This window comes from Leucopleurus acutus, assembly GCF_964270905.1.
Source record: "Leucopleurus acutus genome assembly, chromosome: 7".
Lineage (NCBI taxonomy): Eukaryota > Metazoa > Chordata > Mammalia > Artiodactyla > Delphinidae > Leucopleurus > Leucopleurus acutus.
The window spans coordinates 4,107,835-4,132,562 of NC_139150.1; the positions used below are offsets into that span (position 1 = coordinate 4,107,835).

The following is a 24,728-nucleotide window of genomic DNA, read 5'->3' on the forward strand; positions in this document are numbered from 1 at the left end:
GGGCACAGGCCACAAACTCACTGATTCACGGACACAGTCACGGGCTCATGGGTCACGAATAAATAACTTCATATACACTTTGCACACGATATGTACAGCTCTGCCGTTGGCCCTGGAGCTGGGGGAGGGGCGGGGGGAGGCTCCACACTCCCCTTCCCCTCCGCGTGTCAGGGCTGCGGGGAGAGGGCTTGGGGTACCGCCGGAGCGTGGAGGGGGAGTGGGAAAGGGCAGCATGGGGGTCGCCCACCTGCACCGGGGAGGGTCAAGGGGGCGCGGGTGGGGAGTGACGGGGGCGGGGCGTGGGGATGTGTGTACCCCCGGCGGTGGAAGTGGCTCCCTGATGGAGTGGCCGGGAGTGAGGACGCCGAAGATGGTTAGGGAGACTCAGTCCCGGGGTCCGGGACGCAGAAGACTTGGCATTTGGCCCTTCTGGGGACACTGGGCTGGACGCCAGGGAGGGCCGGACCCGGGGCCCCTGGGAAGGGGCGTTGAAACCCCGCGCCCTCCCAGAGGCAGGCGGAAGGGGCCAGCGCGGAGCCCCGGAGCCGGGGCCGGGTGCTCCGCGGGCCGGCGGGCGGGCGCTTCACCGAGGCTGCGCGGCCCGCGGGAGGACGCCGGCCAGCGGGGGCAGCGGCGGGGGCGGCTCGCTGGCGCCCTGGAGTCCGTGGATGAGGATGCGGGGCACCAGAGGTCTCTGCAGGGCGGGCGGCGGCGCGCTGGGCCCGCGGTACAGATACAGCGCGGCGCCGGGATCCAGGTTGGAAACCAGACTCTGCGGGTAGAAATAAGGCGACGGGAACATCCGCTGGAGCGCTGAGTAATTGCCTGCCTCCGCCAGCAGCTCCAACCCGACGGCCGTCTGTCGCTTCCATTTAGTCCTGGGGACCGAAGTAAACGCGTAAGGCGGGGTCAGAACTGTGGCGCCGGGAGACCCCTGCCCCTCACGAGTGCCCCAGAGCGCCTGCAGGGACACCAAAGGGGTCACACTATAATTCGTTAATAAATAACGGGCCGCCAGGCACCGTCTATAGCGGGTTACATGCATCGGCTCCTTTAATCTCCCACCGGCCTTCCATGGCTGTTAACCCCACTTACAGATAAGAAAACTGAGGCGCGGGCGAGTTTTCAAGATGGCCTAGGAAGAGGAGACCCTGGGTTCTAAGCCCGGGGTCTGACCTCGCCACACTCCGCTCAGGGGATCGCAGTCTGGGCGCTTGGAGCGGGGGTGTGGATGCTCCTGGGGAGGCCTGAGGAAGGCGAGATCGCCTTGGACAGGAAGGCGGGGGCGCGGGGATCGGTTCGCTGGCCGTTGGAGGGGACTCAGTTGATCCTCCCAGCGGCACAGCCGGCCCGGCGGAGGCCAGCACAGCCGCGGTACCCCAGTTGGCGGCGCCTCTGCGGAAGCTCGCGGGCCAGAGACGGCGACGGGAGAGGACGTGCGCACGCTCTCTCCGCCGCGCGGCCGCGTCCGCGGCAGTCCGCACGCAGATCCGAGGCGTCGGGCGAGCCCTGCAGTCTGTCTGGTGCCGAAGCCGGGAGGCTACCAGCAGAGGGTCGGCTGGGGTTGGGGGAAGGCAAGAAAGCCGAGGCCACACTGGCTGCCGGGGCTGCGGCCGGACTCCTGGGCGCACCTGGCCGGCGAGGCGGTCCCACTGAGTCGGACTCAGCCACACCAGCCCCGTTTCCCTGCCTGAATTATTCACATCATCATAATTGTGTAATTACTGTAACGGGCCTTAATTATTGATGCCCGGAGCAGTAATCAGGTGTTTATTATTAACGGGGCAGCGTGTTCTGAGGCTTGTTTATGGAAAGCGCCGTTCCGGCCTCCGCTAAGCGTGTGTGGGTGACTGTGGTGTATGTGTGTTTGTATTACTGAGTCGCGTCGATGTGAGTGTGTGACTGTGGGTTGAGTGTGTGGCTGTATGTGTGTGTTTTGTACCTGTTTGTGTATCTCTTCATCCTGTGAATGTGTTGGGGAGGGAGATTAGGTTCAAGACCCGTGCCCAACACCAGTTTCCCGGCTCCCCAGTCCCCAAGAAGCTAGGGCTGGGCCCCTTCCCTCCTTGCGTTTCGGGGCTAGAAAGGCTGAGGAGGCCAGAAGAATCCCTCCGGGAGAGCTCAGAGCCACCCCCTGCCCCCCAGCAGCTGCCTGGGCTGGATGGGGGTGGTAGGACGTGGCTAGGGTGGGAAGGCTTGGACCTCCAGTGGCCCACATGTCTGTCTGTCCACCTGATCGACTCTAGTCCTGTCTCTCTCCCTCACCGTGGACTTCGGGCAAGGCCTCCGCTCTCTGAGTCCTCAGTTTCCCTAGTTTTACAGAACGGGGAAAGCTCAGGGGCCCTCCCTCGGCACATCAGATCATGTACTGGTGGGTCCCCTGGAGGGGCAGGGAGGAGAGCGGAGGGGGCCCTTTCCCCCCTGTCGCGCGCAGCCGGGCCTCACCTGCGGTTCTGGTACCAGGTCTTGACCTGCGTGTCGGTGAGGTTGAGCGAGGCTGCGAGCTCCATGCGGTCCTGCACGCTCAGGTACTTCTGCCTCTCAAAGCTGCGCTCCAGCTGCGCCAGCTGATGGTCGGTGAAGGCCGTGCGTGCCTTGCGTGGCTTTTTCAGGCGCACCGGGGGACTGTCCCTCGAGCTGGAGATCTCCCGGTCGCCCTCCTCCTTCACTGTGGAGACACAGCCGCGCGTCAGGGCCCGGCCTCGCCGCCTTGCCGCCCCAGCCTGCGGCCCGTCACAGTCGGTCGTGTAAATGTGGCTCCCGGTCCCATGGAGCCGCGGCAGAGCAGCTCAGAGCTGGGACCTCCCAGCCCCCAGACAGAGGAAGACTGACACCTCCGGGAGAAGTAACCCAAAGCCGAGAGAGAACTCAACCCCGCTCCCGCGTTGTGCCGGCGCTCCCTGAAGGGATTAACGGGATCCACCAAGTGGACCTGACAGGGGAGGGGAGAGGAGGGGAGGGGACCCAGGGGTTCCAAACCGGTGGGCTGTGCGGATGCGTGCTCAGGGGTGCAGGACTGTGCCCCGATCCTCTGGCTACATCCAGGCCAGGAAGGGAGGAAGCTGAGGGCTGGAGTCTGGGGGAGAAAAACCCTCGTGGAGGGACAAAAACCCGTTCACCCTGGAGCGGACCGTGGTCCTGAAGAACAAATAATTGCACCCACGTCTCGCCTGGCCCCTGCACGGGTGTGAATCTATAGAGATGGTCCCCCCCGTTTCTTAAACTACAAACAGCGCACAGCACGGAAGGCGAATCGCCGGGGCGCCCAGATCTGGAAGCACGAAGCGCTTGGAAAAATAAGCCACCCGTTTGCCCCTCGGATGCTCACGTCGCGGAGGTCTGTGTTTCCTTGTCAATACGATGCCTACTGTGGCTGTCTTGTGTTGCCCCCAACCCCGCGTCGGTCAGGACACCCCAGCAGGGTCCCTGCTCCTGAGTCGCAAGGATGGGACCGAACAGTGTGGTTTCTTTCTTCCCCAACACTTTCCTTTGGGGTTGACAGCACCGCAAATGCACACTTGATCAAACAAGCTCACTGACCTCCCTCCTTCTCCCCCTAAAGCAATGATATGACCAGAGACCACCTCCCCAAAATTGGCAGTGGGGTTTGGGGCTTCCCTTCCTCTTTTCCTCTCTATATTTTCCTTTATGCTGCGTTTCATTGAGCCTGGCGTTTGCAGTGACAGGGTTCAGCTGAATGTGAGTTGATTTCTCTCTGTAGGAAACAATAATCCGGTTAATTGAGCCACTAGGGAGTAAGACTTTTCAACCGGAAGGGCAGCGGTTGGAGGCCGGGAGGGCGCCAGGCGCCGGGTGCACCCAGGCGGGTGAGAAACGGGGGCCCATGCCTGCCTCCTGCCTCGTCCAGGCCAGTGCGCAGGCCTCTCCCTGCCCTCCTAGGCTCGGGCCACGTTGGGGCACGGCTGCCTCAGGAGCTGGGGATGTGTTGGGATGGGGTGGGGGGGACTTGAGTTCTGTCTATTATGCTAGGCAGGTAAAGTTTAAACAAGTTCAAGGAAACAATTTTCCAAACCTCGAACTTGATACTGTGGAAACCTTACTTTTTGACCTGATTGTCGGGACTGACTATTTTGGAAAATCCCCCATTTCTCAGCGCTGAGCTCCCAGGTCGGGGGTGGGGTGAGGGTTGAGTTTGGGCTTTTTCTCTAATCCCTCTCCGGCACAGGCTGGAGCCTTCAGATATGCACTCGCCGCTGTCCAGCCTCAGCCTCCGAAACAGGCTCAGCCCAGATCTCAATGCCTCAGAGTTCGAGGCCCACTGACCCTGCTGGGAGCAAAGCGCCGGTTTCATTTCTCCACGGATATCAGCTCTGGCTGGAAGACTGCGCGCGCAGCAGACCGCCTTACTTCAAAGCCCAGCTTCTTTAAACGTTATGCCGAGGAAGCTTTGATACCAGAAACTCGGGATGGGACTGACCTTCCCTCCGTGCCCTCTTTGGAGGAAACGACTCTTAGCTTGTTAGGTGGACAGGGGAATCGCTTAGATGCCCACCCCATGTGTCTGTCTCTCGGCAAGATTTCCTAACGTGGGTCCTGAAAAAGTCGCTTCCACCTTTGAGAAATGCTCCAGACACTGTCTCGGTGGTGGGTATTCTGCTCCCTCTTCACCCCGCGGCTTTGGTGGTGCAAAGGCAGCGGTGCCTAGGGGTAGGGGAGACCTTCCTCTGTCCTCAGCGCCAAACCTATTTAAGCCATATGTGGACAGCTGGCCCTCATCACCTCCCTGATCAGATATCATCAGGCACAAGAGAAGAAAATTGATATTCCAATTATCTTAAACGAAACCTCTCCTCAAAATCCCACCTACGGACAAGAAAATAAAAGGAGACAAGAGCCGAACCCTTTCACAGCACCGGCCCCAGACACAAGCATGCAGGGCTTTGGGCGGGGGGAGGTCTCGCCTGTTACTCCAGACATAAAACTGGAGTGTTGTGGCTGAGAGTATAAGGAATAAGATATGATGTTATACATACATATTTACATTGCCTCCCTTGCTCACCCCTCCTGCCCACCCCGCACCGCACCTGTCTTTCTCCGGGGCAAGTTTTCCTTGCCTCTAAACAGGCCGTGATCGGGGGGAGCAAGGGTCGCTGGGCCACATGCGTCTGGACCTCCGTCCTGGGGTCCTGGGTGCTCTAGCCCAAGCTGCCCGTCTTCTAGGCATGACTGGCCCAGTGAGGCTGGTGGAGGTTCCACCAGTTTTGTGGGGAAGCGGAGGGAGTGAGATGTGGAGTGGGGCCCCAAATGGGTTTCGATCTGAGGTCAGGGCATGTCCACAAACGAATTCTCAGTTGGGAAGAGAGTGTTAAATGAACCTTCCGAAATTTTTGTGAAGACTTAATGCGAGTATAGACCAGGAGGTGTAGGGCCCCCAAGACAATAAAGAAGTAGCCTTTATAGGGAAGTTTTATCTCATGGAAAGGGTTCTGGGAATTAATTATAAGGCTGAAAGAGCTCTGAACAGCCTCTGTCAGCCCCCCATCTTCTGCTGGGTGGGGACACAGGGCTCTCAGCCCCCCATCTTCTGCTGGGTGGGGACACAGGGCTCTCAGCCCCCCATCTTCTGCTGGATGGGGACACAGGGTCTCTCCCTTGAAGTCCTGACACTCCTTCCCTTCCTGCCTCCCGACTGACTTCTTCCTAAGAAAGAACTTTCCGCCTCTGGCCTCACCAAAGACCTAAAGTGAAGGCAGTGGGCGGGGGCGAGAAACAAAATTAGGGAATTCTTTCTCTCCTTCTTCTCTTCCTTTTTTCCTTTCCTCCTTCTTCCTTTCCCCTTTCATCTTAATCCTGATCTCAGCTCCCTGGTTAAGACGGGATGGAAAGGAAACAACAACAATGGAAAGATTCATGGAGGTGAAAACGCAAGTAGAGGGGAAGCAGCCCCAGGATAGTCTGGGCGCCGGGCAATCTCTGGGTCCCACACACAGAACCTGAAGTTGATTGCTCAATGCAGTTAAAATCAAATCCAGCGAGAACAGTTGGGTCGGTGCAGAGACCTCCCCTCTCAAAGAGACCTCTGAACCCACTCCGTGCTCGTAAGCCGCCTGGCTGCTCTTTCTACTTTGAAGGGAGCGTTTCTTTTGCATGATTCCCGGGCCCGGATCACACCGGGGCCAACGGGAGGGAAAGCTCAATTCCCCTCCCCCTCTGGAAATTCAAATTAAAGGGTGGAAAATTCTGACTGTTCTCAGGGCTCCAGCTGAAATTTCCTGCTAGGTTTTCACCCTTATAAAAGGGGGTTCAAGCAGAACCCTTTGGGTCTTCCGTTGCTTCTGCAAAGTCTTTTCCCAGAGAGCCACTGGCCTGATAGGAACTTGCTTCTGCCCACCAGTGGGTTGGGGAGTCCACCGAAGTTTGGAAAGTTTGTGCGTTTTGGGGAATCTCTCCTGGGGCGCACAGCGTCCCTCTCCTCACTCTCTCCGCTGGACTCTTTGTTGCTCAAAAGCATAACCACAGGGCCGACTGAAAGGCTCAGACAAGACCGACTGCTGAGCCTGGGCCCTGGGGGCAGCTCCGAGTGAATATGTGTATGTCCCCACGTGTGTGCACTCCTGTTTTAGTACCAGTGTTCAGAAATATAGCATCTCCCCCCCGCAAGTTTTCAACTCCCGTTTTCTTACCTTTATACTCAGAGTCCGATGAGGCGTTGCTGCTACTTCTGTCCAGCTTTTCTCTAAAGTCCTCCCCAGCCTTGGCCGCAAGACGGCCCCCAGGCTCAGGAGCGGCTGGCTGCCCGCTGCTAGAGTAGGGTGCACAGGCCGCGAGTGGTTTGCAGTCAGCAAGGATGTCCCTGATCAGAAAGGAGGAGGTCACGGTGCGAGACTGGGCTGGGGCTGAGAGCTGCCCAGGCTGCAGGTGGGAGTCCAAACCTGGGCCCGAAGCCCCGCCAGGCCGTGGGGCGCCCGTCTCCAAACAGTCCCTTCCTGGCGAGGCTGGTGAAGAGCAGTCGCTGCTGCTCTCCGAGCGCGGACTCAGCTCCAGGGGCGAGCGGCAGTCCCCGAGCAAGGGGTCCCCCTTGGGAAGGGCGGGGCTGCCCGCTCGGTGGGAGAGAATGGAGTCGATCCCAAAGCCATTGGAGCCTTCCATAGCCAAGCTGCGACCTGTCCTCCCCAAAAGCTCCCCACCCCCCCCAACCCCAGCCGCCGCTGCCCCTGCCCCTAGCTGCGGGCTGGCATGGGGAAGGCGGGCAGGGAGCCTGCGGGCACCTTGGATGGAGTTCAGCCTTGGGGGAGCCCGGGAGCTCTGGGCCAACCTCCTCTGCGCATTAGATCCAAAAGGGCTCAGCGCGTCTTCTGCAGCATCGCGCGGAGCCGCCGAGCCGAGGGGGGTGGTGGGAGTGTCAGGGAGAAATGGGAGGGAGGGTGCGCCAAGTTGGGGAGAGCAAAGGGGGAGACGGACGGCCTGAGCTCCCCTTTGGCACAGAAGAGATGCGAGGACGTTGGAATCTAAATAAAGAAGGGCTTTTAAAAAATCCAAACTGCACGCTTCCTCCAGGCGAGCGGTGGCCGAGGGCAGCGGGGTCAGCACCGCGGATAGCAGCGGGCCCGAGCCGCGCTACCAGCCGGGGGAACGGAGCGCACCTGGCGGCGTCAGCACCGCGGATAGCGGCGACGGCGGCCCTCGGCGCATGACGCTCCCCACCTGGCCGGGGAGGTCCTCTCTCCGCGCTCGCACCGCTCCTGGGGCCCGTCAGCACCGTGGACAGCACCTCCCGGCTCCGCTGTTGCAGCTCGCAGCCCGTCCTCCTCGCGCGCCTTCGCCTCCCCCCCTTCCTTTAAAAAATGAACTTGTGTCACTTTTACTTTGGGGCTAGGGTTTTTTTTTTTTTCGTTTCTTTTCTTTCGTTGTTTTTTTTTTTTTTTAAAGGGGACTCGCCCACGTGTCCCCGGAGTGATGACGCTGATTGGCTCCGGCCGATTTTGGGGGTGATGTCACGGCTCCGCAAGCCGCTGCCCGATTCCTTTCGGTTTGATTAAAAGAGACACTGAATTAATTACAGCACGGACCCAACTGTTTACCGGCGATTTCCACACGGTTTGCTTTCATTAGGTCGGTGATGAGGCTCCTAATGAGGGTGATTAGCTCAAGGGGGGTACAGGCTGGCGGGGAGGGGTCCAGAGCCCGGCTGCCGCTACCGTTGGGTTGGAATGTGAGGTTTTTTTTAAGTTTTCCCCTACACTTTCCTACAGTTATTCAAATCATTCGTCCTCCAGGCTGTCAAAGATCCCTTTTCTACCTCCACCCACCCCTCCACCCCGCCGTTTTCTCTTGCTTCAGCAACAGAAAGGGACTAAATCCAGCAGAAAAAGACCTGTGTGTGTGGAGAAGATAGTTTAATTTGTTATGTTGTTTTAGGGCGTTTCCGTCGGGGTCTACATGTTTTTCGTGCAGGAAAATTTGCAGCCCTCTCTCTGACCTCTTTGGACCCCGCGGACCTGGCAGGGGTGGGGGAAGCTCGGTGTCTGCACCTAGAAGGAGCCAGAACGATGGCTTCGCTGTGGGGCGAGGGTGGAAAACGTGGGCATGTCGTGTCTGGGACGTTAGGGGGACCCTGAGAAATCCCCGTGGCCCGAGAGAGACAGCGCAACGGACCCCAACCCAGCCGATAGCCTCTCCTGTGGCGCGTGTCCCGGGATCGGGTGTTTTTGTACCTCTGAACAGGAACACGCGAGAGCTTCTGAGCGCGAGTGTAGACATCTGCAAACGGCTTCTCATTTCGCACGGAGCCGGAGCTCGCCCGAGGATTTATTTTCAAAGCAGCGCTGGAAACACGGTCTTTTCACTGTGAATAACTCTCCCCGCACCCTCCCCGACTCCTCCACGATGCTCTAGTTCTGTGCCTTTCAGGGTTCGGCCTCCGGTGCCGGGGCGCAGGGCGGCGGGCAGATCTGAAGCACGTCCGGGGCCTGGATCCTCTCGACACTACCCCAGGGATGGCGACCCTTGTCTGCAGTCAAAGGGCGCAGGGAGCCGAGCCCGCGCACCTGCAGCCGGGCCCCATGGGCCCAAGGCGCCCTTCGCTCGCCCAGCGCCCGGAGCCCAGGCCTCTCCAGGCGGCCCGCGCGCTCGGGGCGCCCTCCCCACGGGCCCCCAGAAAATACCCCATGCCCCGCGTCTGGCTCAGCTCTGAGATCTCAGCGGAACAGCGAGGCGCCCGAATCCCCCAAACCCGAGCCCCGGCCCGGGGAAGCCCCGCACAGCCGGGAGGAGCGCAAACTTCTCCCTCGGGCGAGGTCGGCGGTGGCCTCCGGCCCGGCTCCCCGCCCTCTCCCCCTGAGCCTGCCGGCAGATTGGAAGCGGCCTCGCCGGGCTGGGGCCGAGGACGGGCGGCTCCCCGGGGACGGCGGGCCCGGCTCGGCTGCAAGCTGTCGGGGAGGCGGGAGGGCGGACGCCGAGGGGCCCCCGTCCTGGCCCGGCGGCCGAGTCAGTGGGCGCCTCCCGTGGCGGGGCCGAGCCGGCCGGTCCGTTCATTTTCGTTTGGCTGATGGGGGAGGGGAGCGTAAATCACGAGGACCCTGGGCTGCCCTCGCCCTTCCCGGCCAGCCCTCAACTTGGGCCCCGTTTCTGCCCTGGGCGCCTCTGGAGACTCCGCTCCCCTCTCCACTCTCTCACCCCACCCCTGCTCCCGGCCTGCGCCCGCATCTCAGGAAGAACCTCATCTCCCGCAGACCCCAAGGCCCCAACTTGGGTCAACGGGCCTGTCATCCTGGGCCTGTTAAGAGAGCCTGACGCCCCGGGGCCAGGATCCGCGGAATCGGCTAAGCCGCAAGCCAGTCTCGTCCTGCTCTGCCCGCCGGCGATCCGAGCTGCCCGCCCCGGCCCTGGGCGGACTTGCATCTGTCGAAGCACGGACTTCTTCTGGCCTCGGGGTCTTAGGCGGGGGTTTGGATCCCGGGCCCAGCGAAAACAAGGCCTCTGGCGGCGCAGGGCAGTGCGCGGGTATCAGAGCTGGAGCGGGGAGCGGCGTGGGGACGAGTAAGGGCTGGGGAGGGAACCCTCTACGGTGGGAAAAAAAAAAAAAAGGCAAGAACTCCAACCTCCTGCAGCCCTAGCCGGCTTCTCGGCGCTTCTTAGAGCCCGAGAATATTTAACAGGTTGTTAGTATGCTATCATTAGTATTGAATTATCATGGTCTACTGTGGTATAAAACACGCTGTACTATTTATTCCATTTGGAGTTCAGATCCAGACCTCTCTCGCTAACATTGTTTTATTCCTGTTTGGGGGTTTCCAACTCCGCTATTGTTCCTCCTCCTTCTCTTTTCTCCATCACAGGGGTGGTTCTTGCACCTCAGCCTGTCCACAGCCTGAGAGGTCCGTGTGTGTGCTCACCTGGGCTCTTGTTTAGCTGGGAGGGTGCCCAGGAATTGGCCTTTTACTAAGCGTCCAGGGATCCTGGGTGGGTGACCCACCCCTCCCTTTGAGAAAGGAGTCTGGTTGGTCCTGGAGGGATAGAAGTTTCAACAAAGCAGGGTGTGAACCATGGCAAGTTACTTAACCTCTGAGGACTCCACTGACGAGGCAGGAGACAGACCTCTCTCCCCCTCTGTCCCCGCTGAGCCCCAGCCCTCTACCTTAGGGGTCTTGCCCACCCCCCTCCCCCCAGGGAGAGAAGAGGCTTGGAGGACTCAGGGGAGGGAAAGGGAATGAGTGAGATGAGGTCACGTCCAGGACCGGGCTCCCAGGACACCAGCACCCAGACCCCTGTTGACTCAAACACCTCCTCCCCAGCTTCCCACTTCTCTTGGGTTCTCTAGCTTCCGATGCCAGCCCCTGCCCATCCAGTCCTTTGAAATTGCTTTTAAACCTTCAGTCTCTCAATGAACCCAGAGCCCTAGAAGGGCTCAAACCAAGCATTCACAGAGCGACGGCAACGAAGGAGGAAGCTTCGCTCTTCTCCAGGGCAGGGAAGCGGCTGCACGGACTGGCCCTCAGAAGGCCTGGGCTCTGGCCCCGCTTCCACTCTGGGCAGCTCATCTCTCTTGCCTGGACCTCAGCTTTCCCTTTGGTCCAAAGACATTAACATCAGAGGTTTTTAGTGAGAGGCAAGGATAGGAGAGGCCCATGCCGGCTATGATGTGGCCGCTGCCTATAGAATCCACGTCCATGCTCTACCTGGGGTTCTCGGCTTGGGTTTGACTTTGGGTCAGTGCCTGGGCCAATGGCTGATCGATGGTTCTTAGCGACTTTCTTACCCCACTGCCCCGAGCGTGGAAAAGGCCTTCTTTGGGCTGGTTTTGCTCCCTGGCTTAGCAGGCAGAGCCACGTGAGATGTGCTCAAAGCTTTTCGAGAATGGTCCTGAGGTCTTCTTCTCTGCTCCTGGAGGATTGTAGCGTGAGTGCTGTCATCACGGTTCTGAGTAGCTGGGGCCGGGTGGGGTGTAACGCCGGTGGGGTGGGGTGGCCAAGGATGTGGACTCCAGAATCAGCTAGGCTTGAAGTCGACTCCTGGCCCTAGAATCCAGGGCTGGGGCTAAGGTGAGGCAAGTGAGGTGAGGCATACAAGTCCCTATTGCACCTGTTGCTGTTTGGTCCATCAGGGAGTTTTCAATTTTGATGTTAAAATATTACATTAAAATATTGTTTGTCTTGGTTCCTGAGTTTGGGGGAAGGTCAGAAGGTTTGTACCTTAGGCCAGGGCCTTGTCTGCCTCACCATAGTCCCAGCCCTGCTCTGTGACCTTGAGCAGACGCTTCCTGGGCCATGTGTTCTTCGGCTGTAAGATGGGGGTGATGTCGCCCACTTCACATGGTCACTGGGAGGACTCTGCACTTGGCCGGGGCCCTGGAGAATACCAGTTATGCATCTCAAATCACGACTATGGAGAACAACAGGCAGAGCTCTCCCTCTGGCAGGTTAGGGCCCCCACTGGGGAAGTCAGGTCCCCATCCCCCCACCCCGCCCTGCGCTTTGCTCTGGGCCTTCCTACAAAACCGGTTTGTGACATGGAGGGGACAAGGGATTTGGCTGTTGCGGGCCAAGCTTGGGTGCTAATGCAAACAGATGGGCCAGACAAGGATTTGGACAGTTTGTGGGTTTCAAGGTCATGCTGTTCTCAGTCATTTTTGTTGGTTTAGCTCAAAACCCCATGGAGCTCCTGAAACCAGAAAGAGAAGATATTCTTTCTTTTCCTCTATTCTTCCCTCCCTCCCTCCCTCCCTTCCTTCCTCCCCTGTAAACATGCAGTCTGTCCTGCACAGTGTTCCCTGGGCTAGAGGCTGTGATGTCACGGGGGGTATGACAGGATGGACCCGCATGCGTGGATCTCACAGAGTGCAGCAACGTCCATCAACCTAAATTCCCCTTCCGAGATTAGTTCCCATTTGTGAATTCAAGTTTATGTTTGCCCTCATTCAGTTCTAGGAGCCTGTCTAAAAAGCCAACCTCGTGTTTTTTTTGTTTTTTTTTTTTTAATGATTTCAAGCATCAAAGGGTTTCCCAAGTAAAAAGAAATGCAGCGGAAAGACTGTTTTGGTCAAGAAGGATAAATGCCAGAGAATGTTTTTGATTGGAAACACAGACCTGTGTGACTGTCACGCAGGCCCACATTGGCGCCTGAGCTTCTGGTCTGCTTGCTGTCATGCATGTGTGCTGGCTCTAGACCCCCAGATCTGCGGTTCTAAACCATTGCTAGTTGGGGAGCTTGGATGAGTGAGCCAAAAAGCCAGGCCATCTCTAACTGGATGCAGGGCCCTCCCGGGACTGGCTTTGGGTTTCTGGCCTGTGAGCAGTGCTTTCTCTTCTGGCTTCTAGAAGCCCCCTAGCAGGCAGAGATCAGACACCAATCACCATTCGCTCATTGCTACCATCCCTGATACAAATCCTGCATGATGTCAGACTCCAGAACCCCCTCTCCTTTCTTCTGGCTGAGAAAATTGTTCGTTATCTGGTTATATCAGAGTGGGAGTGTGTGGCCAAGGGAGAACCGATGAGGTTTGGGCTCTAGTTTAAAAATCTGGAAATTGGGAGTTCCCTGGTTGTTCGGTGATTAGGAGTCGGTGCTCGCACTGCCGTGGCCCGGCTTCAATCTCTGGCCGGGGAACTAAGATCCCGGCTTGTGGCCAAAAAAAAAGAAAGAAAAGATAAAAGAGACTGGAAATAGACTGAAGTCAGTGGGCGTTCGGCAGGAAAAGAAAGCGGGACCTACCAGCCAAGAGGTCTGCTCTAGTCCTAGTTTGTCTGCTGAGGAACGGCATCCTTCTTCTTCTCTGGAAGGACTAGACATGTCTTCAAGCCCCCCCCAGCTTCGTGAGTCCTGTTTGCAAAGGCTCCGTCTCAGCACCCCAGGCCCGCGCTTGCCCCCCCACCCCTGCCAAGTGCGCAGCAACACGGGCACTGTCTTCCTCCACCTCCAAGGGAACTTCTGAGAATTTCAAGCTGACCAGCTGTGGGTCCAGACCAGCTGCCTCCTTGTGGTTCGTGAGGACAGTACACATGGGCCTCTTTGTTTGGTTAAATCTCTGGTGGGGTTTGGCCAAGAAACCCGACCGGGAAGTAGAATGTTCCCAAATGCCAACCAGCAGGGAAATGAACAAAAACAGGGGCTTGAGGCCGTATCTCTGGCGACAGCCATGCTCACATGGCATTTGTCGGCAGGTGATTAGGACGACTTGGGATGGAAAGCTAAGCCCTCCCCCCATTTCTGCCCATCTTTAATTGAGGAGTGGTTTGAAGGGACAGGCTCTGGAACGCATAGTGGACCAGTCACTAGCCTCGGGCCGGCTTATTGAGTGAACTCAGGCCTCCTTTGACATCTCTTTTCCATCTGTGGAGTGGGGACGATGGTGGTGCAGGGAGGTTAGCAGATGGTCCCTAAGGCCCCTGCAGGCTGGAACCTTTGGGGACTCTACCCTGGGTCAGGAAGGATAGTCGGGGACTCCAGCTGTGCCGGGCGACCCCCCAGCCAGGGTCAGCGTGAGTCAGGACAGGCGTTTGGCCGATGTGACAGGATACCCGAGAAGGCGGAATCAGACCAGAATCGGACCTGGGGCTTTGTGGAGGCACAAATAATTAATGAGGAGGGAAGGACCCAGCTGGGGGAGGGAAGGAGGCCGGGAGGGAAGGGCCAGGCACCTCCTTGGCCTCATACTCAGACTTGCCAGAGGGTGGCGCTGTAGGACAAGCAGCTGAGGAAACCTGCTGAGAGCCACCCCAGCGTGGCCCGGGAGTACACAGAGGCTGGGGAGACTCCAGGAGAGGGTGCAGGTGTGTTCCCAGGGCGTCTGTCACAACCCCCTCGAGTCCCACAGCGCGCGGTCTGCCTGCTTCTGAGGCAAGAAGCAATCGGATAGACAAAAGAGATGTCCCGGCGCTTTTTCTGGCCAAGTCCATATTCTCCCCCTTGGCCCAGTCCTTGCAAAAGCAGGCCTGGAGGGACCACTGAGCAGGGGGGCACCTTGCTCGTTGCCATAGCAGAATCGCTCACTCTTCTGTGGATAGAGCCTAACTTCAGGTCCTTCAGGAAATTCTGTGTCCTGACGTGTCACCCCCCGCCCTTCCCACTGGGGATTTCAGAACAAAAGAGTGGGTTCAATTCCAAATATCTTGACCTTCTCGATGCATCTGGACACGAAGGCTTTGAGCATCCTGCCCTCTGCCCTGGACCCCTCACAGAGTTCCGGCTGTCCCTTTGCAGTGTGCTTTATTAAAAAGAAGAAAAGAATAATTCGCATTCATCTATTGTTTAAACATGCCAGATCCTGTGCTAATCACATTATACACATTCTTTTTTTTTTAAATAAATGTATTTAATTATTATTATTTTTTATTTTTTGGCTGCGTTGGGTCTTCGTTGCTGTGTGGGCTCTCTCTAGTTGCGGCGAGCGGGGGCCGCTCCTCGTTGCTGTGCGCATGCCTCTCATTGCGGTGGCTTCTTCCGCTGCAGAGCACGGGCTCTAGGCGCACGGGCCCCAGTAATTGTGGCTCGCGGGCTCTAGAGCGCAGGCCCAGTAGTTGTGGCGCACGGGCCTAGTTGCTCCGCGGCATGTGGGATCCTCCCGGACCAGGGCTCGAACCTGCGTCCCCTGCATTGGCAGACGGACTCCCAACCACTGTGCCACCAGGAAGCCCTATACACATTCTTTTTTTTTTATTATTTTATTATTTTTTATTTTTTTCCTATACACATTCTTGAATGTGATCATTATCTAATTTCACTTGATGAAAACTGTGGGTGTGTCAGGGTCCTGTTTCACAGATGAGGCACAGAGTGGTTAGGACACTTTCTTGGGGTCACACAGAAACTACCTAGTGGAGCTGGGTTTCATGCCCTTGAATGGCTGCCTGCTCAGTGGCCAGGCCCCTCAGGCTCGGCCCTGCTCCCTCACCGGGGTCGCTCCCCCTGGGGGTCAGAAGGCTGCAGGGTGTCTTTAACAAAGACCAGTAGGGATGCTTGTCTGGTTCGTGGGGTGGGAGGGGAATTGTAGGCCCTTAGGATGGGGTGGGGTCTGTCAAGGCCCCCCACTGAACCAGATTCCTGAGGGGGTTGGTAATGTGTGTGGCATTTTTATGGAATTAGCTTCTAAGGAGCTGCAGTGAGTGTGTGTGTTGGGAGTGGGGAGGCTGCTCAGGAAACTCGCTCAGATCTGTAGTCACCAGACTCGGTGTGTCTCCCGGCCTAGGCTGATGGACGGTCCCCGCCAGGTTCTCAGCCCGTGGCTCAGGAGCCACAGCAGATGTTCAGGCAGCGGGTCATTCCACAGGCCCTTAGGTCTGGGCCCTGGGCCCTTAGACGCCTGATCCCACGCCACTTACCTTCTAGAAGAGGAGACAGGCAATAAACGGGGGCTCATTGCTTTGCCGAGAATAACACAGGCTGGTGTGGGTTTAACCGAGGGTCACTCCAGGGAAGGCCCTTTGAGTGGGGGACCCGTTCATATCTTTTTCTTTTTCGGCCACACCGCACGGCTTGCGGGGTCTCAGTTCCCCGACCAGGGACTGAACCCAGGCCATGGCAGTGAAAGCCGGGAATCCTAACCACTAGGCCACCAGGGAACTCCCTGAGTGGGCGACTTGGCTTCTGAGCGAAGATCTAAATGACAAGAAGGGGTGGGCTGGTGACAAGCTGTGGAGAAGGGATTGTGGGCAGAAGCAGGAAGGTGGTTCAGGAACCTACTGCAGGTCTCCAGAGAGATGATGGGGGCTCGGAGAGACGGGATGAATCAGGGTGTTTTTGGAAGTAACGTCGATGGGCTTGTTGATGGATTGGATGAGAGCGTGAAGGAAACAGAGTCGTGAATGTTTTCGTCTTCAGCATCTGGGTGGTCTCAAGCATGAGATGGGAAAAAAGGAGGGAGGAGCGAGTTTGGCGGAAAGAAATCCAGAGTTTTGTCTTGGCTGTGTTGGATTGAGATGAATGCCGGATGCTTGAGTGGAGACATCCGGGGAGCAGCTGGATAAATGAGTGTGGCATTCTAGGGAGGGCTGTGGGTTGAAGGTCAGCGATGGGCTTTGCACAGGTGCTGTCGAGATGTCTGGGAGGTCATCTCCCTTAAAGAGTCTGAGGTCTGTTCTTACACTGCTCATAGGTTTACTAGCTTTCAAATAAAGGCACAGGAGGAAGATGACAAAGAGCACTTTTAATTTAAGATAGATCAGTATCTAATTTGTGGGGAGAAGCCAAAGGACCTGCAGAAAGATTGACGTGCAAAGTGCCCCAGCCTGGGTGCTTTCAGCCCCGGAAGTCTCTCTCTTTTGGGAGGGGGTGGGGTGACCTTCCAAGGTCAGTGCCTGTGGAGGAGCCCATCTGGGCCCAGCACTGAGGAGGTGAGGGCCGCTCTGGGTAAGGAACGTGGGCTCTTCCTGCCCTCAAAGGTCCCAGAGAGATGGTATTGCCGTGGAGAGATATCAGGAATCCCAAAAGGAACCATTAAAGCTCATGTTTGGAATATGAAAGGAGGGCTTTCGAAGCACGGCGCTGTCACACTTTCTGCAGCAAATACATGCGTTGTTCTTAACACTTGAGGGCAGAGCCTCAGAATCGCCCCTGAGCCTGGAGTCTAAAATCTGCCTTGGATTTTGGGTTTCTCTTATCAGGTGAGGGCTTGAGAAGAGAGGGTGGGGGGCCTGCAGGAGGAGGGCGGTCCCTAAGTGGAGGGTCACTGGGGCTTAAGGGAAGCGAGTGTGGCTAACTCTAAAGAGGGGGCTCTTACCAAAAGCGATCAAACTAAGACCTGAGTCTGAGGTCCTGGCCGAGGCAGAGCCTGCAGAACAACGGGGGACTGTCTTATGTTAGTTGGGGCAAGAAAGGTGAGTCCTTCAGGGAATTTTCTACTGTGTCAAGAAGGCTTTAGGGGTGGGTGTAGTTGCCCATCCGCAGGGTTCCCTGGCGCACGGCACACTCTTCCCGGTGGGCTTTGAAGGCTCTCTGGCGATGGGCCTCGGTGGGGAAGGTATCGAGACAGGCGCCCACCTGTGGACAGAGGGAGAGCGGGTCAGTGGGCATGAGTGCTCGGGGGCTCGGCCTGGGGGCTCCCCTTCCTTCCCTGGCCCGCCCCCTACTTCCATCTTAGAGTCATAATAAAAATCGCTGTCAGAGGGAAAGAAGTGAAGGGAAAGTGCTGTCCTGGTGCTGTGGGGTAAAGTGAGGGGTGACATGGGACAGGGGTGCGAGAGCAGGGCTGCCCGGTGCCCTTGTTTGTCCTTCTGTCCAGCTCGTTGCCGGGACGACGTGTACATGATAAATACCACCTGCCGGGGACTGGGGTCCCCCGTGCAGTGGGACCTCACAGCCAGCATCATCCTTCACGTGCTGATTCTCCACCATTAAAACCCCAAACAAGCCGCCCTCTCCAAGGGGGGGCTTCCTGGCACGGTTGGCGCTCCGTCACCGCAGGACCATCTGAGGCCACCCCGCACTCCAGGGGCCAACACTCAGTTGCACCAGAACCAGACCCAGATTCAAGGAGTGGGGGGCCTCTGTCGTTAAAATTTTATGCAATCGGTATTTTGGCCTGCCCTTGCCTCTCAAGAAATGGTGGTGAGTGGAAACCTCTCCTGTCTCCTGGGTCTGTTACACCACCTCCAAATGCCAGAGAATTCCCGTAAAATGGCATTTCTCTTTTAGGATCACTAAGGGAGGCACGGGGTAGAAAGGGTTCAACCTTGCTTGTTTATTTATGCAGCTGTTCATTCATTCATTCACTCGCTCGTTCAAGCCACACGTATTAACTGAGCACAGCTCTGTGCCAGGCACTGGGGTACCGCAATGAATGCGAGGGACTCACTCTTCCTGCGGGAGGGGGAGCAAACGTGGGCGATGGTTACACAGCTGTTTCATGAGAATCAGTGCAGTGATGGGGGCGTCAGTAGCACAGGTAGGTGGGTTTAACCCTCCCTGGAGTCAGGGGCCTCTCTGGGGAGCAAGGGGAGGCTCGTAGGATGAGCAGGGCTTTCCCAGGCTAAGGGGGCCACATGCATGCTGGCCTTGGGGCGCCCCGCAGCTCAAGTCCACAAGGCAACATGGTGGCCCAGATGAGGGTCCGCAGGAGCAGCTGAAGGCTCTGCTTCAAGATACGGCAGGACCCATGGCCAGGATGGCCACAGGCTCTGGTGCAGGGCCAGGCCGGGGGTGCCCTCACCACCAGGGGGGACGGGGTTAGCTGAGACCACAGAGCTGCAGGCAGCCTTCCCGTGATGAAAGGTGAGAGAAAAGAAAAACTGGGAGAGGATAAGGTATTAAAAGGAAGTAGAGGGAAGGCCAAGAGAAACAAAACTTGTAGGGAACGTCTCTGTGCTCTGCCTCCCACACTCTGGCCCCCATGGGAGGAGCACAGGGGCCTGGGGGGAGGTCATGACCCTTAACCAGAGCTTGTGGCCCAAAGTGGTTTCCTGACAGCAGAAAACGCAGAGCTGACTTGGCCTCCTGGGTCCTGCATCTGCTGCCTCCCTCCAGACCCCATCAGACCCCCCCCACAGTCCAAGGTCTGGGCCACGGCTTAGGGTCAGTGAGACCCAGACCTCAGGTCCAGGGGGCCATGCTTGCCATCAGGGGAGAGCAGGCACATCAGGCCACAGGAGGGCACAACAGAATCTGACCTGACCATGTTCATTTTACAGGTGAGGAAACTGAGGCCCGGAGCAGAGTTTGGTCCAGGGTTGGCCCCAGAGGGAATCAGTGGCAGAGAAAATCTGCCTTAGCACCCACTCCCCACTCACTAACTCCTGGGCACTAAGTTCTAGACTCCTTCTGGAATATTCTGCCTTAGCTGCCACTCATGCTGTGTCAGGGGAGTGGGGGGACTCCCTGAACCTCACTCATGGGGTGAAAAGGGGGTTGGGGGCTGCAAATGCTTATTAGAAACCCATAAAAAAAATCAAATGGTGATAAGTAGATTGGGTTAGTTATTCCGGGACATAAAACTGCATCCTTCACTCTCTGGGGGGTGTGGAGACCCTGGAGACCCTGCAGAAAGCCAGGACCCTCTCCTCTGGGAAAATAAGTACCCACAAGTCCTAACGTACAAACAGCACAAGAGATTCATGGACCCTTTGCAAGTGTGGCGGCATTTCTGGGAGCCATCCCAGCTCCGGCCTCAGGTTTCGGGTTTCTGGGATATACGTCAGGATCATCTGGGGCTCTTGTCACCGGGGCAGGGCCTGAGGCCAAGCCCAAAGCTCCGAGTCCACCCGGGAAGGCCCTTCCTACAGTCACCGAAGCCCCACCCAGACCCAGGCTCCATGCCTGGTGTCAGCTCATTTCAATCAATCATACCACGATCTTGTTCTCAGCTCAATCTCCAGTTGCAGAAAAATTGCCAGGTGGCCTCACAGAAGTTATTGAGAAGAGAGAAGTTCCAGTACACTGTGCAGGAGGAAAGTACCCATAAACAAGAGGCCTTTTCCAAGGTACATCTTGTGTCCCCTCCAGCAAGGGGTGGGAATTTTTACACAGTGACATGATTTTCCTGACACCCGTGCTTCCCGGAAGGCAGATAGAGATGCTCGGTGAGGCCTCCTGGGTACCCCGGCTGATTTAGATGCCCAGCCGCCTGGGCCTCTTAGACCTCCATGGTCATCTGTAGCATTCAGAGTGGCATAGTTCTGTCCCTAGGGCCCGCCACCAGCCGTTCTTAACAGGGAAGCACAGCTCTGCAAGACCACATCTCTGCAACTCTACACGTCCCGCTGTGGCTCTGGTAAAGGGTTGAATGGTGACCTCCCCCCAAAAGCTACATCCGCATTCTAACCCCGGAACCTGTGACTGTGACCTTATTTGTAAAAAGCGTCTCTGTAGATGTAATTAAGGGTCTTGTGATGAGAACGGCCCGAATATTCAGGTGGGCTCTAAATCCAATGACAAGCATCCTTGTAAGAGACAGAAGACACAGACAGAGGAGAAGTCCACCCGACGACAGAGCCGTAGGTTGGAGTGATGCAGCCAGAGCTTGGGGACGCCAGGAGCCACCAGGAGCTGGAAAAGGCAAGAAAGCCTTCTCCCCTAGAACCTCCAGCGGCAGTGTGCCCCTGCTGACACCTGGATTTTCTCCCCTAGAACCTCCAGCGGCAGTGTGCCCCTGCTGACACCTGGATTTTCTCCCCTAGAACCTCCAGCGGCAGTGTGCCCCTGCTGACACCTGGATTTTGGAGTTCCGGCCTCCAGAGCTGTTGGAGAATAAGTTTCTATTCTTTAAACCACTATGTGTCTGGTAGTTTGTTAGGGCAGCCTTGGGAAACAAATGCAGCCCTCAAGCCATTCCCTGAGTAGTTCAGCACGCAGGAATGCTGGGTGGTGCTGACGGTGGATGGTGGTGATTTGGTGCTGACGGTGGGTGGTGCTGGTGGCAGCAGGCTCAGAACTCACTCTCATCTCCTGAGGAGGTGGAGGACCCAGGCCGTAGGGCTGCTCAGCTTAGAGGTAATCAGGTTAAAACCAGCACACAAATAAAAGAGAACCCTAGGAAATATTTCCTTTTTTGCAATCTCCTATTACTTAGAAACTTTGTCAAGGAAGAAATATTCATCCATCCATCCATCTGAAAAAGTATTTATTAAGCACCTGTGTGCCAGGGATGGGGAAGAGCCGTCCCCTTTGTACTTTGGCATAGTCCCAGCTCCATTTTCCCCTGGTTTTCCAAAGGGGTGTTTTGGGCATAGGAGGTTCACCCCAGTGACTGACCACACACATTCTGACACCTACTGTGTTCTCAGCAGCGCTGGGCTGACGTGCGGGAGGCCAGCGTGTCGTATGTGGTCTCCGATGTCACTGGAGTCCCATTCCTGCTGGACTCTTGCGGAGTTAAGTCATCCCGGGGGTGGATCCAGGGGAGCTTATGTGAGTGTCCAGCCCCAGAGCCCTAAGAGGTGGGGTCTGCACCTGCCCTGTTCCCTGAGGACAGCCAGTGCCTGACATGGGGCCTGGCGTTCAGGAAGTGTTGAAACAAAGTTGGAAGAGTGAACAAATGAGTGAATGAATGAATGAGACAGTGAAGGAAGGAGGAGGGCAGAACTCACCTGGCCTCAGGTGGTCAAGGAAGGCTTCTCAGGCCAGGTGGGCCTGGAAGGATTGGGATGAGGGAGGTGGAAGGGAGGTACGGCAGGGGAAACGGTATCAGCAGAAGGAGAAGAGGGGTCGTGTGTGAATCTGGAGGTGAAAACCGAAGGAGATGCTTAGTTGCTGGGGCTGGTCGACTCTCCTGAGCGCTAACTCAAGCAAGAGCCTACCCCCTGCGCTCATGAGATTGTCCTTTAGAAAGAGAAGGGAAAGGGGCCCTATTCTGTACCCATGAAATCCGCAGAGCCCCAAGCAGAACATGGGAGTCCACGGAGAGGGGCGTTCCAGCTTTCAGAATGCCAAGAAGCAGGCGCCCTTCTGCCGCATTTGTTCCAGAGGCTGGCGACTGGGACCCTCAGGCTGTTACAGTAACAGACCTGCCGTTTGTCAGGTGCAGTGCACTTATTTCACACAAGCCGCAGAGTAGCCAGACGTTGTCTCCATTTTACAGATGGGGAAACAGGGGCCCCAAAAGGTTAAGTCACTTGCCCCAGGTCTCAGAGACCCAGAGCCGTGGGACTCCTGGCCCCAGATCTTTACCGATAATCTCCACTCTCTTAATAAATGCTCAGGAAATGAGGCAAGTGAGAGGCACTGCTGGGAACGGTGTGGCTCCCATCCTGCACGCACGCATGCACGCACGCACACACGCACACACGCACGCACGCACGCACGCTCTCTCCTCCTAAAATAGCGGCTCAGCCAGAGATGAGGGTCCTGATTACAAGTCAGGCCTCAAGCGCTTGTGGTCACGACCCTGTGGACCCCCGGAGTCAAAGGATGAAGAGCTGTGGAGCAAAGAATTCCTTCTGAGATGCTTCTAAATTAAGCCATCTGCAGTCTGTCTCCGCCTGGAGCTAAGAAATTGTAACGGCTTTGGCAGGAGACAGCTCTGCTGAATGGAGCTGAGTCGCTCTTAGGTCAGTGCAGGTAAATAAGAGGTGAGCGCCACCGGCCCACCAGCAGCCCTGGGAGCAGGACGGGCGGGGTGGCGAAGTGCAGACCGGGTGCCCGCACTGCACAGTACACCCTGGGGATACGCTGGTGAATAAGGCAGACCCACACGGGTCCTGCAAGATGGCCTGGGAGGTGGCCGCTGAACACATTAGACGTGTAATTGTTGAATGGTAATTTAATAGGACTGTGGACTGGGGAATTCTAACTCCATCCGGGGCGCAGGAAGTTCTTTCTGGAGAGGATGGGAGAGCTCTCCAGGGGAAGAGGAAGGCAAAAATGTCCTAGATGGGAGGGAACAGCCCAAACCCTGAGCAAATTTGGGCAAATGGGAGGGAATGAAAGCCAGTCAGTGTGACTGGGGGACAAAGATGAGGAACGAGAGGAGGTGGGCGACTGGCACACCTTAAAAAAGATTTGCATCCAGCACTCGTCCTAGGATCGTAATCCCCTCCCTGGATAACACCCTTTGCCTCTCTGCAGCCAGACTGGAATAAAAGAAGATTCCCAGAAACCTGGGGTTGGAAGAGACCTCGGAGATCACTGAATCCAACTCTCCCTTGATACAGATGGAAAACCCAAGACCCAAAGGTGGGAAGCAATTCTCCCAGGGTCTCTGTGGTCCTGGGCAGAGCTGACACTAGCATCGCCTTTTCCTGAGGTCCACGCCCTGCCCACTGTGGGCCCCACGCCGCCCCAGGGGATCTAGGTTCCTGGATCCCAGTTCCCAATTCATCTGAAAGCATCTGTGCTTTTCTGATCTACTTAAAACGAGCCAACTTCTCATCTGATTGATGCCCTTAATGGTGCCTTTGACATTTCATTAATTTTGCTCTTGACTTCCTGGTTTCCTTCTTTGAAGTTTCTCTGTTGTTCTTTTTCTAGCATCTAGAGTTGTCTGCTTAGCTATAATTACCTTTTAATCTTTCTTCTTTTTTTTCTGGTATTAACATTTATACAACATAGCATTGGCAACTGTGTTTCCCTCTACATTTTCTTTTATCTCATCTCACAAGTTTTGAGTTACCTTTATTTTTGTTCGGTTCTCTTTTCATCTAATCTCTATCAAATTTCTGTTTGGATTTCTCCTTTGGTCCTGAAGTTATTTATAAATATGGTCTTAAATTTCCAGGCAATTTTGTTAGTTACGTTTGTGACCGATTTCTGATTTAATTTCTTTGGTGCCAGAGTGATCTGCGTGAATCAGACCTTTTGGTATTTGTTGAGTTTTTATGCTTGTTTGAGAAGTCTGATCCGCTTTTGACAGAAAATCGCTGCGTGGAATAAACTGGTGCCGCTATAGAGAAGGTGCCCATGTGATCTGGGTTAGGGGATAAGGTGTGACCCTTGCCCTTTCATCTATGTGCTCATTATTTCACTTACTGAATACTTATTGAGTACCCACTGTGTACCAGACTCTACACTAGGTATCATGATTCAGGGAGAATTTAGAAAGCCTCTACTGTCAGAGAGCCAGGAAACTAGTAATAAAAATATGATCACACAACTAATTATTCGCTTATACTTGTGCTAACTATTTATTTCTTTGGCGGTGTGGGATCTTAGTTCCCCGACCAGGGATTGAACCCTCACCCCCTGCAGTGGAAGCACTGAGTCTTAACCACTAGACCGCCAGGGAAGTCCAGTTGTGATGACTATTAAAAGAAGTACCAGATTCTGTAAGAGCTTATAATACAGAGAATTAAAAACTCAGACTTTGGGGCCAGAGGAGACTTCCCGAGGAAATAACATACAAGCAGAGACTTGAAGGATAAGGTGGGGATGAGGTGAGGGTGAAAGGGGTGCTGCAGTCCCACGGCGACCAAAAAAAAACAGGCAGAAGGGATGAACAGGGCAGGTCACGGAGGGGAAATCTGAAGGCCAGCAAACACGGGGAAAGGCGCTCAACCTAAAGTATGTGATCAGGGAACAAAGCAAGAAATACCATTTCTCGCCCGTCAGATTGGTAATAATAGTCATAAGTCCGACAGTAGAAATGGGAACTTTCATACACTGTTAGTGACGGTGCTCATTGGTACAACCACTTGGAGAGAGACTTGGCTTTAGCTAGAAAGTCTGGAGCCTATGAACTCACGAGTCCATGTTTAGGTACATACCCTGGAGAGACCTTCAAAAAGGTCCACCAAGCGATGTGTACAAGAATCCTCGTTATAACATGATACAAAATCCTGGAAACGACCACATGCCCATCAGTGGGGACAGGATATACCGAAGGTGGTGAATTCATGCAGTGGAATAAT

General features: G+C 56.1%; 2 protein-coding genes across 2 annotated transcripts in view; both read right to left on the reverse strand.

The window, feature by feature from the left end:
* Nucleotides 1-583: 583 nt before the first annotated feature.
* On the reverse strand, nt 584-7,110 carry BARHL1 (BarH like homeobox 1; the record flags this gene model as incomplete). The annotated part of the gene is made up of 3 exons (XM_082842695.1): nt 584-878; nt 2,446-2,668; nt 6,645-7,110. 3 exons carry the CDS (start codon nt 7,108-7,110, stop codon nt 584-586), a joined length of 984 nt encoding a protein of 327 aa, XP_082698821.1.
* A 10,200-nt stretch (nt 7,111-17,310) lies between these two features.
* CFAP77 (cilia and flagella associated protein 77) overlaps nt 17,311-24,728 on the reverse strand; it is a gene marked incomplete at both ends in the record, with an annotated part of 134,673 nt that continues 127,255 nt past the window's right edge. The window contains one exon of the mRNA XM_082842498.1: nt 17,311-17,433. Within this exon, the coding sequence (XP_082698624.1) occupies nt 17,311-17,433 (123 nt within the window). The remainder of the gene's footprint in view (nt 17,434-24,728) is intronic.